This window comes from Lygodium microphyllum, chromosome 10 (assembly GCF_053477565.2).
Source record: "Lygodium microphyllum isolate KBCC chromosome 10, Lygodium_microphyllum_v1.1.10, whole genome shotgun sequence".
Lineage (NCBI taxonomy): Eukaryota > Viridiplantae > Streptophyta > Polypodiopsida > Schizaeales > Lygodiaceae > Lygodium > Lygodium microphyllum.
Genome location: NC_141144.1, coordinates 97341226 through 97358256, shown reverse-complemented (window position 1 = coordinate 97358256; position 17031 = coordinate 97341226). Strand labels below are relative to the sequence as shown.

General features: G+C 46.9%; 3 protein-coding genes across 18 annotated transcripts in view; 1 reads left to right on the top strand and 2 right to left on the bottom strand.

The window, feature by feature from the left end:
* The window catches only part of LOC148030320 (uncharacterized), an 82312-nt gene that overhangs the window by 22261 nt on the left and 43020 nt on the right, over positions 1-17031 (top strand). The window lies entirely within an intron of this gene.
* LOC148030321 (uncharacterized) overlaps positions 1-17031 on the bottom strand; it is a 60697-nt gene that overhangs the window by 22124 nt on the left and 21542 nt on the right. The window lies entirely within an intron of this gene.
* Positions 1890-2905, bottom strand: LOC148030323 (uncharacterized). Its single transcript, XM_087687093.1, has one exon. The coding sequence runs from the start codon at positions 2903-2905 to the stop codon at positions 2027-2029; it is 879 nt and encodes a 292-aa protein (XP_087543219.1). The 3' UTR covers positions 1890-2026.

Sequence of the window (17031 nt, the reverse complement as noted above, 5' to 3'; positions counted from 1 at the left end):
GAGTGGGCATCCTTGTTTCACACCAATGGTGCTCACAAGGGAATCTGATATACCTCCCGGACATCTGACTCTGCTAGTAACCCGCTCATATAGTGCATAAATACCCCACATCATGTTATCATCCACCCCCAGATCAAGTAGGCGTCTGAAAAGCCTCTCTCTCGGAACCATGTCAAAGGCTTTGAGGAAATCCACAAAGCAGCAGTACAATCTCTGTTTCTTTACTCGTGTCTGGTCGATCAGACACCGGAGAGTGAAGATGTGGTCTATGGTAGAAAATGCCCGTCTGAACCCTGCCTGTCCAGGTGTGCACATGCACTCTCTCTCTGCTAGCGTGCTGAGCTCCTCCTCCATCACCGTGCCATAAAGTTTGGACAAAACTGGCCCAATCATGATGGTCCTATATGTATTAGGATCCATAGGATCCCCTGACTTGTGGATAGGTACAATGGTGTGCTCTGTCCACGAGTCAGGGAACCCCTCCGATAATGCACGGTTGAAGAGGTGAGCAATGAGTGGAGCCAATGTGTCTCTGCCATATATAATATGCTCTACCTGAAGATCAAACTGGTCTCGAGCGCGGCCATACTGTAACCGTGAGATAGCATGTTTCACCATACTAGTGGTGAAAAAGGACGAAATACCCGGTCTCGGTATACATGGTGTGGGTATCAGCGGCTGTGCGGGTACATGATATAAACTCTGTGCGTATCCATGCCATACTGCAGGGTCATGTATCGGTGTGGGTGAGTGTGGTTCTCTGATCTGCCTCCATGCCTCTGCACAATCTCTGCTCATAAGAAGGTGATATATATCTTAATATCTCTCCTCCTCCCATTCCCGCTTTTTACGGCGGGTCAAGCGGTGCATGCGTCTCTGCGCCTGTCTGTGTGTGATCTCTCCTCTGGCCTCCAAATCGCGTAGCTGTCGACATAGATCTCTGCACTCATCGTGATGTGGAAAACTGAGTGTAGCAAAATCATGCAGAATGCGTGTGATATCAATGGTCAGTGTATCAAGGGGTGCGTATGGATCAAGTGACGTGATGTGCTCCTCCAGATGCTGTGAGTAAATATGTGAGAGCTTATGAGTGAAGCGTATGGTAGTATGCATGTGGGGTATGATATCTGCAGGTGGTGATGGTAATGAGGTAAGGAGTGAGAAATTGAGAAAGGTGTGATCGGCACCGAGTGGAAGTCTCCCAAGGCCGAAGGACTCGATAGTATGCATCCCATCGATCGGTCCGAGCAGATAATCTACAGTACTCTCGCCCCCCCCATGTGGGAAGCATGTAAGACCTCCTGAATATGGCCATCGTGCCATCCCGTTATAAATAACGAGATGATGTCTACTACCAAGCTCAAGTAAATGCCCTCCATACCCTGTGGCGTCTGGCCCAGTATCTGCTGACTCCCTACTGATCCCCAACTCCTCAGGGTCTAATGCTCTCATGATCTCTGACTGCTCCATATCAAAACTCTCACACTGTCGGCTCTGTGTGCGCCCATTGAAGTCCCCCATAAGGAAGACCTCACCCAAACTAGAATACAGAATAATGTCCTCTGAGAGCTGTGAATAAGAGGAGGGGGAATCTTTGGCCTGAATATCACCCTGCCTAGTAGCATATCTGGACTCTCGTGGTGAAAAGTAGCATATTGCCATATAGATCCATCTCTCATCTGATATCTGCACTCTGATCCATATGTAACTGGCCTCCTCATCTCGTCTCACTAACTGGATATGTCTCTGTATCCCCTAACGGAATAGAACTGCCACCCCTCCTGAGCCCCTAGATGTGCTCTGCCTAGTAGTAGCCCGGTATGCAGATACCCACTCAAATCCTGTAATGCGTGGAAGCCCTCTCTGGGCTCTCATGTGTCTCTGTGAGGCATATAACATCATGGTCGGATAAAATCTCCTCAAGTCTGTCCGGTCGTGACCACAGGGAGCCGTTGTAGTTCCAAACTGCCACACGTATCGGGGTTTTCTGTACAGTCCTCTGCCCCGTCTCATAGGCCGCGCCCCCCTATTTGGTGGGGCGTCCATCTATAAAAATCCGGCCATCTCGATAGAAGGCCTTACGGCCTTCTCTACGTGCTTGGAGTATCTGTGGCATGCATGCTCGTCTGTGTGCAATCTGCATCTGAGTCAGGTCCTCATCCATGAAGATGGAAGCCCCAGTCATCTCTCGGAGCGAAATCCGCTTCCGAAAGAAAGCGGCTCTGTCCTCCGGTGTGCTCATATGTAATATCAGAGCTCTGACCCTGGTAGTATCTCGTCCTGCACGCCATGCCTGAGTAAAGGGCATGCTCGTGTACCCTAGTCGGGTGCATAGCCCGCGTGCGTCCTCCTCCGAAGAGGCCCCTTCGGGGAGCCCGGTAATACGCACGTTCAATCTGCGCGAGTTCCTGAGCCTCTCCTCCTCTAAGGTCTCCTGAACCCGGACTACCTCCTCCTTTTTATTTTCTTCTTGGACCTCCTTCTTAATGTTCTTCTTCACTACCTCAATCCACCCCTCCTTATTCCCTTCTAATTCTTCCTTCATGTTTGCTTTGATTTTTTCCTCCCATCCCTCTTTCGAAGCCTCAACTTCGGTTTTAATGCATACCTGGAGGTCCTCTCGGCATTCCTTCGTGATAGCCTCTCGGAGGTCCGCTTTGAAATCCGCGTCCTCTCTTGCCTCCTGTAGATGTGACACTTCCGTTTGTAGCTTGTCCAGGTCGGTTTTGAGATCCCTCTTCTCTTCCGTGAGTGTCTTCACCATCTTCTCCAGTCGCCGGATCCTCTCATGGAGCCGGCGGGTTTCTTGGTTCAAGGCATTATCCACATCCTTCTTGAAATCTTTCTTCGCCTCCTTGATAGCCTGGCTGATTAGAAGCTCCACGTTATGAAGCTCGAGCGGCATGTCGCCTCACGAGGAAAAAGCCCCCTCGATAGACCTGTTGAATGTCAGAGAGACCACCTTCAATGAAGAAAGTTTCCCACTTTTCACCTCCTCCTCAAACTGCACATCCACAAATGCTGTCCCAGCTTGCACGTTCCAAGAGCCTTCCTTCTGCGAAGAGAGATAAGCTCGGCTGCAATTGGCCGTCCTATTCAGGATGTTATTCAAACACATGCTGCTATCAACCCTGGCAACAGTGGGAGCCCTTGCTTGACAGCTCTAGGTATCTGATTGGCATCAATACGGCAATCTATTCTCCATCTGGTGCATCAGCTGGTGTTGGTTTTTCAATCCCTGTTGATACAATCAGCGGCATTGTTGATCAATTGATTAAGTATGGCAAGATTACTAGACCTGTTTTGGACATCACATTTACTCCAGAACAATCAGTGGAGCAACTAGGTGTGAGTGGTGTCTTAGTTTTGGATGCTCCCCCTACTAGCCCGGCTGGAAAAGCTCACGATGGGACAGGCACGGACTGTGGAAGCGCCTGCTACAGCGATGGTGAAATGGGAAGCTGCCGTCCTGGCTTCTGCGTAAAGCTCTCAGATAAATCGATTGGCCTGGCGGAGCGCCATCCGTGCGCCCGGCAACAGCAAGTAGCGCGATCAGGATCGTCACAGACGCAAGAGAGAGAGAGAGAGAGAGAGAGAGAGAGAGAGAGAGAGAGAGAGAGAGAGAGAGTTGAGAGAGAGAGAGAGAGACGAGGAGGAGCTGCTGCCATGGCGGACGATGCAATACGCCGAGAGACAGGTTGAGAGAGAGAGAGAGAGCGCGAGAGAGAGGGGGGCGTCGTCATCGCCTGACTCGTTGTTGTCATCCGCCCTCACGTCGTCGTCGTCTGATCATCGCCACCTATAGACGCCTTCTGCTCGTGCCCGTCGCCTGCCCTTGACGCCCTGTCCACGCTTGCTGAGTCCCCTGCCCTGCGTTCGGACGGCCCATCGCTTGCACCCCTCACCCGCCTGAGCTGCGACGTCTACGCCTGCTTCTCGCCCCTTTGCCTTGTCAGTTAGGGTTTCGGCTGACGACGACCCTTGCCCTGCGCCTCCGACTGTCCCGCTCTGCCGTCGATTGCCATGCCTTTGTTTCGCCTTCTGCCCTTGCACTGTTCGGGTTGTGCCTTGCCATACAGGTTCTTGGGACAAGCCGCGACTGAGGCTGACAGGTAAAGCTCCGCTTTCATCGGCTGTCCTTGCAAAGTACGCCCCTGGACAGCGCCTCTGTACAAAAAAAAGAGGGATAGAGAGAGAGAGAGAGAGAGAGAGAGGGAGAGGCCTGCATGTCTTTGCCTCCCGCGAGTTCTTCACTCGGCCTCTGACCGACATACGTACTGATACAATATGGCTGTCCTGGATTTGGCTTTCATAGACCAAACGGTGGCAACGCTTGGTCCGGATTCTGACACTGAGAAACTAGAGGACATGGTTCTGTGCATAGAGGAGATGCCCCCTGCTCCTGAGCTCCAGCCAGCAGGCAAACGCACCAAGCATACTTCGGCAGGGACAATGGATCACCAGGATCGTTCCTATGCTCAGGTTGCTTCTGATTCTGTGGACTCCCAGGAGGTTGATTGGGAGCACTTGCTAGAGTTTGCCAACACTTTGCTGGGTGATTATGTTCAATATAATCAGGAAGTCTTTTCGGACTCTGCAAACGGAAGATGTTTTGGAAGCCACTGTGGATCCGAAACATGTCTTGCGCTCCTTTTCAGTGTTTTATGAACGTGCTGTGATACTTTTCTTCACTGGTAGGATCCCATTGCTTTCTCGTATTCGCCAATGGTTGCACAGTCTGCTACAAGGGGAATGTGTTGAAGAGATCTTTGTTGGCCCCCGGGGTTTTTTTGAGGTGCTGTTGAAATCAGAGACACACCATGCTGCTCTCCTGTCTAAACTTCCATTGTTCGTGGATCGCCGCCTGGTCCATGTGGTGCCATGGCGCCCAATGGCAGATTTTTAGCGTCTGCTACAATGTGAATGCCCTGTGTGGGTTGAAGTGGAAAACTGTCCGGCTGTTTATTGGCCACTGTTAAAAGATGCCATGGCCGCTGTGGGCACTGTTTTGGTTCCCCCCAGCCTAAGGGCCATGAATCGCAACCGCCTGTGTATGTTATGGGACATTGCTCGGAAAAGGCTGGCTTGGTTATGTATTAACTGCTCTGGCATGCATCCTTTACATTTTCGTTTGAAATGGGGCAACTTTGCAGGACATTGCTTTTCATGTGGAAAATCGGGGCATTTTATGGCTGAATGCCCAGAGAAGCAACACACTTCAGATGCCGAGCATGTTGCGCAACCCATGGAAGATATGGTGTGCGATGCGCCGTTGCAAGATGCCACACAGCCACCCCAATTTTTGAATAAAGGTAAACAACAGGTCTCGGGTTTGGATTCTAGTGGCAACGACTGGGTAGATGTACGTGCGAAAAAAGGCCACAGGGTTGTTGCTAGCATGATGGATACTGGGTCTGCTGCCCCACCAGATTCTATGCGTACCTATATGCGCAGGAAAGAAATGATGTCTTCAGAGCACTCTGCTCCTGCTATGGTTTCCCCTGCTCCTTGTCAACAGCCAGCTAGGAGAGTATCTTCGGATGGTCCAAAGGGTCCACCTACTAAGCTGGCTTTTGATACTCGAGGTAACGTCATTACCCCATGGGATCGTCGTTATCCCCGTTCCATCCCCAAGACAACGGATATGCCATCTACTTCCAAATTTGGTCGTCAGAACTCCTTTGCCGTGTTAGCTGATTTCTTGGATGAGGGTGTCCTAGACATTCTCACAAAAAAGGTCGCATTGAGGCAAGCTGTGCCTCGTACCTGATTTTCTTTTGAATCCACATGAAGATAGCCATGTGGAATGTGCGAGGAATTTGTTCTCGCCACAAGCAACATGCCATGTGGACAATATTGCATGAGAATTAGTGGGATGTCTTGTGTGCTCTTGAGCACAAGACTCACGGTGAAGCAAGTAAAGTTGTGGATTGCCATGGCTTTCGTTTGTTCTATGCAGGGACACATGCCAGACAGTATTCTGGTGTACTTATGATTGTACATCAAAAATATCAGCCGGTTCTTATAAAAAATGATGTACATGGCCGCTTTGTGGTAATTGAAATTTTATTCGAAGGAGAGATCTTATGGTTACTTGGCCTCTATGCTCCGAATGATCCCTTATCTCGCCGGGAGCTTTGGCATACCTTGCAGACTTCCTTGTCCCTTGGCAGACGGGGTTTTTTGATGGGGGATTTTAATATGTGCGTTGATTCTTCACAGTCCACATCAGTACATTCGGTAATGGATGCGCCGGAAAGACGTATGTGGCAGGAGTTGGCTTTTGCCGTTCTTAAGCAAGATCTCTGGGTGGTCTCAGTATTTCTTAGACATTTGGAGAAAATCTTAGCCATATTTGGTGGCCAGCAAGAGGATTTCTGCTATAAACCCTAAATTTCTGCAGAATTAGGGTTTGACAACCACCTTGGGACCCATGCCAATAGGAGAAGGCATTGTACACTGAAATCAGCACTTGAAATTTGTGTAATTGTTAGGAAATTTAGATGCCAATCCATTCATTGTAAATTGGAGCAGCATTGGGCAAGTTTGTGGTTCCAATTGTGCAAGTCCTAGGTGAAAAGCTAAGGGGCAAATGGTCTGGATTGCTTGCTGATTGTTATTACAGTAAGGGGCTTTTGGAACAACAAAGGAGATTGTGGAATCTTAGATTGTACTCATTCCATTAGCAATCAAACTTAAAGAAATGCCAAAAGGGGCACCAGCTTTGGGGCCAATAGGATATCCAATGTCCAAGATTATTAAGGTAAATTGTGTCAGAGATCATAGCCTGTTTTCAGGCAGCAGGTGCAGGCAGCAGCTGCACAGTCCAGCTGCACAGTCGGACTGTGCAGTCGGACTGCCACGTGGCAGTCCGACTGCCTGCAGCCATTTTATTCCTGGCTGCGCCCTATTTTGGCGCCCTGTTCTAGGTGATTTTTCGCCTATTTATTGCTGACGTTTTCAGCAGTCTGGCCACTATTCTCTGTCGCAGATTACGGACCGGTGCCGTGAAGATTTCTGTCTCTGTTCACAGATTTCAAACAGCAGGCAGTGCAGACTGCAGCAGACTTCGAGGTGGACAGCAGGTCGCATCGTCGAGGTGGAGACACGCAGTCCAGCGCACTGCGCCCGTGTATATCTTTGTATTCAGCATTCTTTATACAGCAGATCTTCAGTGTACACTGTCTCTTTCTCTCCCTTCTCTCTCTGCGTTCTCTCTCTCTCAGTCCTACGCTTCCGCACCGCTGCACTCTGACATGGTATCAGAGCAGTGTTTGAGGGCTGACTGAGCGCAGAATCAACCTGAAGAGGAGTTTCCATCGCGACACAAATTTGCGTTTTTTGCGTTTAAGGGCAGACAGGAGGGCTGCGCCTTGGAACAAGGCTGAAACGTGTGTGGGCGCACAGGAAAGGAGTACAGGTGGTGGATTTGCTGCTGTTTACTGCTGTTTGTCGCGGAGAAAGTTTGAGTTTTCAACCTAAAAGTGCAGGTTTTGCTTTTTCATCGCCTCCGGCGGGTGAAGGAGCTTCGGGACGCTGAAGAGCCTTAGCAGGCTGAGTCTACTCAGTCAGAGGGGGCTGCTTTTGCGTTTGAGAAGGCATTGCAGGTGAAGATGTCTACAGAGATGGACTTGGAGTTCCAGGCGATTATGGACCGGAAGGTGCCTGTCCTACCGGCTCTTCCTACAGATCAGAAGCTCGACGGCGACAACTACCGCATTTGGCGCGTTATGATGTTGGCCATTCTGGAGTCCTATGATTTGGCGGAGTTGGTACAGGAAGATATTGACCGGCCCTCGATAAGAGATGAGTCCAAACTCTCTTCCGATGCTCGTGCGGAGTTGGCCAGGGCCCAGTCTCATTGGGACAAACTGAATGCCAGGATTCGATCCTTTCTCTTTCTATCATGCACTACAGCCGTGATCGCTCACATCGAGCACTTGACGGTGGCTCGTGAGATATGGCTGGAGCTTGATCAAATGTACAATCGGATGACCCTGATGAAGAGGGTTTCTTTGGAGGTACAGATGCGGACCTTGTCCGTCAATAAGTCTTCTTCGCTAAGGGAACACATTAACAAGCTAAGGCAGCTACAGATGCAGGTTCAGAATGCGGGGAAGCCAATTTCCTCCGAAGACATGGCGATTACACTCTTGTCCCAGTTGCCGCCACGATTCGGTACATTTTACTCTGCCCTTATTGCTTCGGGGCGAGAGTCTACTCTTCGGTGGGAAGAGTTGGTTCCTATGGTCCTGGACCAAGAGGAACAGTTAAAGGGACAGAATGCTTCCAAGTCGGAGGCGTTGACAGGTCAAGCCTCTCAGAAGAAGGGGAAGGACCAAAAGAAGAAGAAGGGGGATAACAAGTCCAAGAAGGACAAGGAGAAGGACAAGGACAGAGACTCCACATGCCATATTTGTGGAAAGACTGGCCATTGGAAGAAGGATTGCCCTGACAAAGACTCGAAGGACACCAAGAAGAAGGACACCAAGGATTCTGGAGCGGTGGCTGCACCCTCATCAGCTGCATTTCTACATTTAGTTGTCATTGAGGACGCTTCACCGAATGCTTCTGATGCTGCGATGGCGGCTTCCCAATCTCGAGAGTGGATTATTGATAGTGGTGCCTCACGGCACATGACTCCTTCATCAGATGGTGTTGCCCAGCTGCGCCCGTCGCGTGGGCAGGTTCTCATTGGAGACAGCTCTTCAGTTTCTATTGCAGGTCGGGGTAAGATGCAGCTTATTCCGGATGGACGAGGTGGCACCCATACTTCAGAGGTTTTGCATGTCCCAGGATTGGGGTACCATCTCCTTTCAGTCCATAAGATTTGTTCCCTTGGTCTTCTGGTGGAGTTTGACAGTTCTACAGTGCGAGTCCTTGATCGTGAATCGAGGAAGGTTCTATCATCTGGATATGAGGAGAACGGCATTTACAAACTGAAGTCTTCCACTGCCCTCTCTACTATTCTTCTTACCTCACAGTCACAGTCTGAATTATGGCATGCTAGGTTTGGTCACCTGAACTATGACTATCTTCGAAAGGCGTCACGGGGACAGCTTGTTCGAGGGTTGCCGGATATAGTGGTGAGCCAGCAGCCATGTGTCTCCTGCATAAGGGGGAAGCAGCATAGAGATGCCATTCCCCACACCGCTTCGCGGCGGTCTACTTCACCGATGGAGTTAGTATCTACGGATCTATGTGGCCCTATGAGGAATGAGTCCCTGCGTGGGAGCTCGTACTTCATGCTGATCGTGGATGACTATAGCAGGATGACATGGGCCTACTTTTTGGCACTAAAATCAGAAGCTTTCTCGCACTTCAAGGATTGGCTTCTCTTTGAGGAGAACCGATCAGGCCGGAAGTTGAAGACCTTGCGATCCGACAAGGGAGGTGAATTTGTCTCTAATGAATTTTCTCGGTTTTGTGCAGATAGAGGAATTCACCAGGAGTTTGCCAATACGAATACTCCACAAGAAAATGGTATTCTCGAACGGAAGAACCGTAGTGTGATCGAGATGGCGCGCACCATGATGGAGCACCGACAGACCCCCCAGGTTCTGTGGGCCGAGGCTGTGGCTACTGCAGTCCACATTCTTAACCGATCTCCTACTTCGGCCGTGGAAGGGATGACTCCATTTGAGGCGTATTTTGGGACGAAGCCATATGTTTCTTACTTTCGGGTCTTTGGGTGTGATGCCTATGTTCACATTCCCAAAGCTCACCGTGACAAATTCAAAGCGGCTTCCCGCAAACAGGTATTTGTTGGCTATAGCTCCCAGTCCCAAGGCTACCGACTCTATGATCCCGTCAAGCGGGATGTATATACTAGCCGTGATGTGCGGTTTGTGGAGGTTCCGGTTTCTTCAACGGGTGAGGAGCATCCCGTTCTTGGAGATCCAGGGGAGAGTTTGGCTCCTTCTACAGTTCCACTGGAGCCTGTGCCGTTTGATTATGATTCTGTTTCTGACACAGAGTCTACTGTTCCACCGGATCCTTCTGAGGAGTTACCACTGGTGGACATTCCAGAGTCTTCTACTGATGGAGAACGACGAGGGGAGGTTCGGCCTCCTCCTCGCTGGGCCCGTGACACACTCCGTGATTCAGGGATCGAGGGGGTTCCTGAGGAGTGGGGACCGCAGGATGGTCCGCGGCGGTCACGGAGGCACCAGGCGCATTCTTCGGAGCTTGTGTGCTCCAATTATTGTTTGATGTCCCGAGTTATGCAGGATCGAGAGCCCACCTCCGTGAAGGAGGCTTTACAGTCCGCCCCATGGAAGAAAGCTATGGAAGCTGAGTTGGAGGCTATTGAGAGGAATGGCACTTGGTCACTTGTGCCACGCCCCCCGAAGAAGAAGGTGATTGGAGTCAAGTGGGTCTTCAAGACCAAATATCTCAGTGATGGTACTTTGGATAAGCACAAGGCTCGCCTTGTTGCTAAGGGTTTTGCCCAGCGCCCAGATATTGACTGTCATGACACCTTTGCCCCTACAGCTCGTATGGCAACCATTAGACCTGTTCTTGCTTTGGCTGGCCATAGGAGATGGCCTGTTTATCAGCTGGATGTGAAGTCGGCCTTCCTGAATTATGATTTGAAGGAGGAGATCTATGTTGAGCAGCCTCCTGGCTTTGGTTCTTCAGATGGGAAAGTCTACAGGTTGAAGAAGGCCCTGTATGGTCTCAAGCAGGCCCCGCGAGCTTGGAACGAGAAGATTGATTCGTTCCTTCAGACTCAGTTGGGATATCGGCGGTCCAAGGCCGATCCGCAGCTGTATGTTCACACTTCCGAGGATGGTTGTGTGCTGTTTGTATTATATGTTGATGATTTGATTGTCACAGGTAATGATGCACAGCAGGTCCAGGAGACAAAGTCAGCTTTACATCGGACGTTCGAGATGACGGATTTGGGGCTACTCCATTTCTTTTTAGGACATGAGATTTTTCAGTCTCAGAGGGGGATCTTTCTCTCCCAACAGAGATATGTTCAGGAGCTCTTGGTGTCTTTTGAGATGGTAGATTGTCGGGCCCTCTCTACTCCTATGGATCCGAACTGGAAGTCCACTTCCCACTCAGCTTCTCCTTTGGCGGATGCTTCCCGCTATCGACAGTTGATAGGGTCTTTGATTTGGCTTCTCAACACCAGGGTTGATCTATGTTTTGCTGTTGGGCTCTTGGCAGGGTTCATGAGTGAACCTAAGATGGTGCATTGGCAGGCTGCTCAGAGGATACTTCGGTATCTGAGGGGGACGTCTGATTTGGGGATTCATTACCCCGCAGGGACAGATGGGTCAGATCTTGTACTTGCAGGTTGGAGCGACTCGGATTGGGCCGGTGACGTGGACCACAGGCGGTCTACAACAGGTTACTGCTTTACTTTGGGTGCAGGTGTTATTTCATGGAGTAGCAAGAAGCAGCCCACGGTAGCCCTTTCGTCTACTGAGGCGGAGTATCGGGCCGCATCTTCCACCACATGCGAGGTTGTGTGGCTTCGGAGATTGTTGGAGGAGCTTGGGTGCCCCCAGACTCGTCCTACATTGCTGCGATGTGACAATGAGAGTTGCATTGCCTTGGCGAGGAATCCTGTTTTTCATGCCCGGACGAAGCACATTGAGATCCAGTACCACTTCATCCGAGAAAAGCTTTTGGATGAGACCATCACTGTGGAGTATTGCAAGACGGAGGATAATCTTGCGGATTTGTTTACGAAGGCGCTTCCTCAGGCTCTACTTCGGCAACATTCCAGATCCCTCAGGCTTCTGCCCTGTCCAGGCTCTGAGAGGGGGTGTCAGAGATCATAGCCTGTTTTCAGGCAGCAGGTGCAGGCAGCAGCTGCACAGTCCAGCTGCACAGTCGGACTGTGCAGTCGGACTGCCACGTGGCAGTCCGACTGCCTGCAGCCATTTTATTCCTGGCTGCGCCCTATTTTGGCGCCCTATTCTAGGTGATTTTTCGCCTATTTATTGCTGACGTTTTCAGCAGTCTGGCCACTATTCTCTGTCGCAGATTACAGACCGGTGCCGTGCAGATTTCTGTCTCTGTTCACAGATTTCAGACAGCAGGCAGTGCAGACTGCAGCAGACTTCGAGGTGGACAGCAGGTCGCATCGTCGAGGTGGAGACACGCAGTCCAGCGCACTGCGCCCGTGTATATCTTTGTATTCAGCATTCTTTATACAGCAGATCTTCAGTGTACACTGTCTCTTTCTCTCCCTTCTCTCTCTGCGTTCTCTCTCTCTCAGTCCTACGCTTCCGCACCGCTGCACTCTGACAAATTGTGCATTTTAATTTATGTTTATTTGCTTGTTGCTGTAATTAAGTGCTTAATCAGGGAATTACCACCCTCTCCAAGAAAAAAAGGCTAGTTTCATGGTTTCATTGTTGGAATACCACTCAATGCCTTGATTTGGTGGGCCGAGGCACCTTATTGCAAGCCAAAGCTTTGTGCTAGTGCTATTTTTTGCTGTCATCTAAGAAATTACAGCAATATATCTTCATAGAGTGAGATGGAATCAAGTAGTGATGATGCCTCTCAGCATGAGCATGAGCATGGGAATGAAGAAAATATAATGCCTAATCTTGGACAAGACTCAGTCCATGGACAGCAAGCTGAAAATATTTATGTTGGGCAAGATGCAGGGCCTTCAAGGCATAATGAGGCTAATGACCACCAAAGGAAAGAGGTATTTGATGACTAATTTAAGAACCGGACGAGGACAGTAACAAATCTCTTTGCTGAATTGGCAAAGGATCCTCAGTTCACTTGATTTTTGAATGCTCCGAAGAGGGACAGCAAGGGCAAGAAGAAGAAGTCATCTTCTACGCCTTCGAGATAGCAAAGTGCATCGAAGAAAATGCCAAAGCCTTCATTTGAAGATCCGGAAGCAAAACAGTTAATACCTACGAGGCAAGGAATGCAAATGCAAAGCCATCATGAAGGTGCCAATCCAATGGATTTTGGATAGCCGAGTATGTATACTATGATGGGGCAGCCATGATACTTTGGAAATAGTATGATTTTTCATGCTATGATTGGACAAGGATCCCATACGGGAATGTATGGCATAAATCTCTATGGTATGCAACTACCAATGCGTGGTGTATAAGGCTCAATGTATTCAAGTATGGTTGGAAATATGTAAAACCCTATGTATGGTAGCATTGGCTTGATGCCTGGGGTGATGCCTGGGGCACAAGGTAGCATATTTGGTAATGCATCTGTACCCCTGAATGCTTATAGGGCTCAAGAAATGAGTGTTGGTCATGCGAATACTCCATTTAGTGTTGGTTTGATGTAAATTCAGCGAATGTACCCTTTTTGCAGCAGCCAATGTATGACGGCTTGACACCCAAAGGAGTAACAAAAGACTATGATGAGGATGGAATAGCAATGAAGTTTGAGTTCTTCAATGGTGCACAAGATAGGCTGAAAGCTTTGACTTTCATTCACTAGTTTGATGCAGTCTATTCAGGGAAAAACTTCACACAATCCTCGAAGATTCGAAAGGCAGCGACTTTCTTTAAGGAAAATGCATTGTAATGGTGATCCACACTTTTAATGCAAGGTAGAGCATTGTCAACATGGATACAATTCAAGCAAATGTTTGCATTGAATTGGTTGACAGGTACCTTTGAGGTGGACATCATGACAACTTGGAATAAGCTGGATGCTAAGGAATATAAGAATTTGGAGCAATATAATAAGAAGTTTTGAAATCATTGTTGCTTGTCACTTCTTATCGCCCCATACCCCTTTATGAACAAGTGGAAAAATATGTTTGTGGGCTGCCCAAAGGAATTAGGGATTTTTGCATTAAATCCACAATCTCTAGCATGTCTCAGCTCATAGAGATTGCTACTACAGCAAATGCTTTGTTGTGCGGGAAGGATTCAAGCTTCCTAGAGAGTAGGGAAAATCTAAATAACAAGTTTTAAGGCTGAGAAAAGAGACACATCTGAAAATCAGCTTAAAAAGAGGTCAAAACCACAAAGAAAGGGCTTCGAAAACATTGGCGCAATGTAGGGAATTGATGGCTACAAATAAATGCTTTATTTGTAAACAAGAGGATCACATTGCAAGAGACTGTCCCAATAAGCAACAAGCTAAAAAATCAAAAAATCAAGGAGACCCTAAGGAAAAGAAACCTAAAACATCAGTGGGATTGATGCCTGATGTTACTGAATTGTGCAAAGCATGGGGCAAAATTAGGAATCAATATACATTGGTTTTCTTTGATAATGGTACATGAGCCAACTTCATCTCTGTTGACATGGCAACCTGTTTGGGCATCACAGAGGATGAGATGGGACCCATGGGAAAGTTGGAATGGCATGTAAAGGCCATGCAAAACTTGTCACATCACTCATTCAAAAGCTTCAATTGCATATACAGGGATATGTCGACAATGAAGAGTTCATTGCTTCACAAGAGGGTTGTGATGTGTTGATTGGTATGCCATGGTATCATTGTATGCATGCAATGTGATTGATTCTCAGACAAAAGAGATCAATATTACATAAGAAAACAATACTTACACTTGATGTAAAATTAAAAGGTGAATCTGTCCCTGTTGTATCTACACTTGTCATTTCTAAAGTAATGAAAAATCATCTTTTAGCGTACTTGGTTTTTACTAAGACTAAAGATGATAGTGAGAATATGGGGAACATGTCTAAGTTAGAGAATGATCGTATGCCATTTTTGAAAGTGTATGTTGAATGCTTCTCTCAGTTACTCCTAGGAAAGTTACTGCCTGAACAGTAAGATCATTGCATAGATATTATTCCTAGAAGTAGCCCACCTAATAAGCCACCCTACAAAATTAGTGCAGCCTAGTAGAAGATTATGAGTGGAGTGAATGAGATATTAGAAAAATGACTGATTCAATCCAACTCATCTCCTTTTTGTTCTCCAATATTTTTTATGCAGAAAAAGAATGTTTCATGGTGTAGATGCATTGATTATCGTGTTTTGAACAAGATCACGATAAAGAATCACTTTTTTATTCCTTGGATCGATAATGCTATGGATAGATTGCAGGGGGACAGCCATATTCAACCGTATAGATTTGAAAAGTGGATATCATCAGATATGTATTAGACTAGAGGATATGCCTAAGACAGCTTTTAGAACATCTTTTGGACTATATGAGTTTCTTGTTATGCCTTTTAGGCTTATACATGCTCCTTTTACTTTTAATCAAATGATGGATCATACTTCAGGCCACAGAGGATTTGTGGATACTTTCTATGACATCATGATTGTCTATTCAAAGAATGAGGTAGAGCATAGAAGACACTTGGACATTGCGTTCAATGAATTGTGTGAGCATAGGCTCATTATCAATGACAAGAAAAGTTTTTCTTTGCATAAAATCTACTTTTTGGGACATATTGTATCGACTGATAATATTTGCATAGACCTTGCAAAGGTTGAGATAGTATGATCATGGCCACCTTTGAGAAGTGTGCATGAGATCCGCAGCTTCTTAGGTTTATGTTTTTACTACAAGAAGTATGTACGCGGGTTTGCTGAAATTGCATCTCCATTACATGCCTTGTAGAAGAAGGATGTGCCATTTAGATAGACAACAATGAAAATTTCAATATTTGAAAAGTTTAAGGATAAGATGACTTCAAATCCCGTGCTTGTATTGTCTAATTTAAGGAAGTCATTTGTGGTTCAGTGTGATGCTTGTGGTAATAGCATTGGAGTTGTTCTTACACACAATGGCCATATTGTAGCTTATGAGAGCCAAATTTCCCACGGTGCAGAGAAGAATTTACAAGTTTATGGGAAAGAGCTCTTGGTTGTAATTCATGCACTATCTATATGGAAACATTATTTATTGGGAGCTAATTTTAGAGTGTAGACATATCATCAAACTTTGAGGTACTTTCTGACGCAGACAAAGTTGTCAAAGAAACATATGAGATGGAAAAATTCTCTCTATGCTATTGTGCATATTAATGGTAAAAAGAATGTTGTGACTGATGCATTGTCACATAAGCCACAAATTTCAACCGATAGCATGGTTTATCACACTGAGTTGGATGCCATGAAAGAGCAATATATTGTTGATTTAGACTTTGCTAATATTTATGATTAACTATGGAATAGTCAAAGACATGAGTACTTTGTGCTAAGAGATGGATTTCTCATGATGTATGGACGACCGTGTGTCATGAAGTAGTTGAGGCCTAGAGTTATCACTGAAAGTCATGCTTCTCCATATGTAGGACATAAGAGGTATTGATGTCACAGTCAAGGAAGTGGAGCATTTCTTTTATTTGTTAGCTTTGAGGCATGATGTGGAGCAGTTTGTCAGGACAGTATGTCAAGGTAAAGCATGACAGATAAAAGATGTCGTGCTTGTTGTATCCTTTGTCTATTTCAAATAGGCCTTGGTAGAGCATTGCAATGGACTTTATTTTTTAGCTTCTTAGGACACCTATAGAAAATGATAAGATATGGACTATCATTTGCAAGTTTAGCAAATAAGCCCATTTCATTTTGGTGAGGAAGAAAATAAATATTGATCATATAGCATGATTGTTTTTGCAACATATCTTTAAGTATCATGGTATGCCAGAGTCGATCATCAGTGATTTAGACCCTTGGATAACCAATTTATTTTGGAAGGGATTGTTTGAGAATATGGACACCACGCTGAAATTCTCATCATCCTTCTATTTGCAAATAGATAATCCATCTAAGAAAGCAAATTCCACAGTGTTAGATCTTTTGAGGTGCTATGTCTCAGACCACAAGACATAGTGGAAATAGTATTTGCCCTTAGTTGAGTTTGCTTATAACAATATAGTACATATTTCCACTGGCAAAGCTCCATTTGAGGTGGTTCAGGGTGGCAAGAAGGTACCATCTATCTTGCAGACTAAGGATAAGATCTTTGAGACTGATCGTTACGTGGAAAACTTGGATCCAGCCTATGCAAAGACAAAATATACACTTCAAAGATCACAAGAAAAGCAAACGAAGGCAACTGATCACCATAGATATGCTTTGCAATTTGTA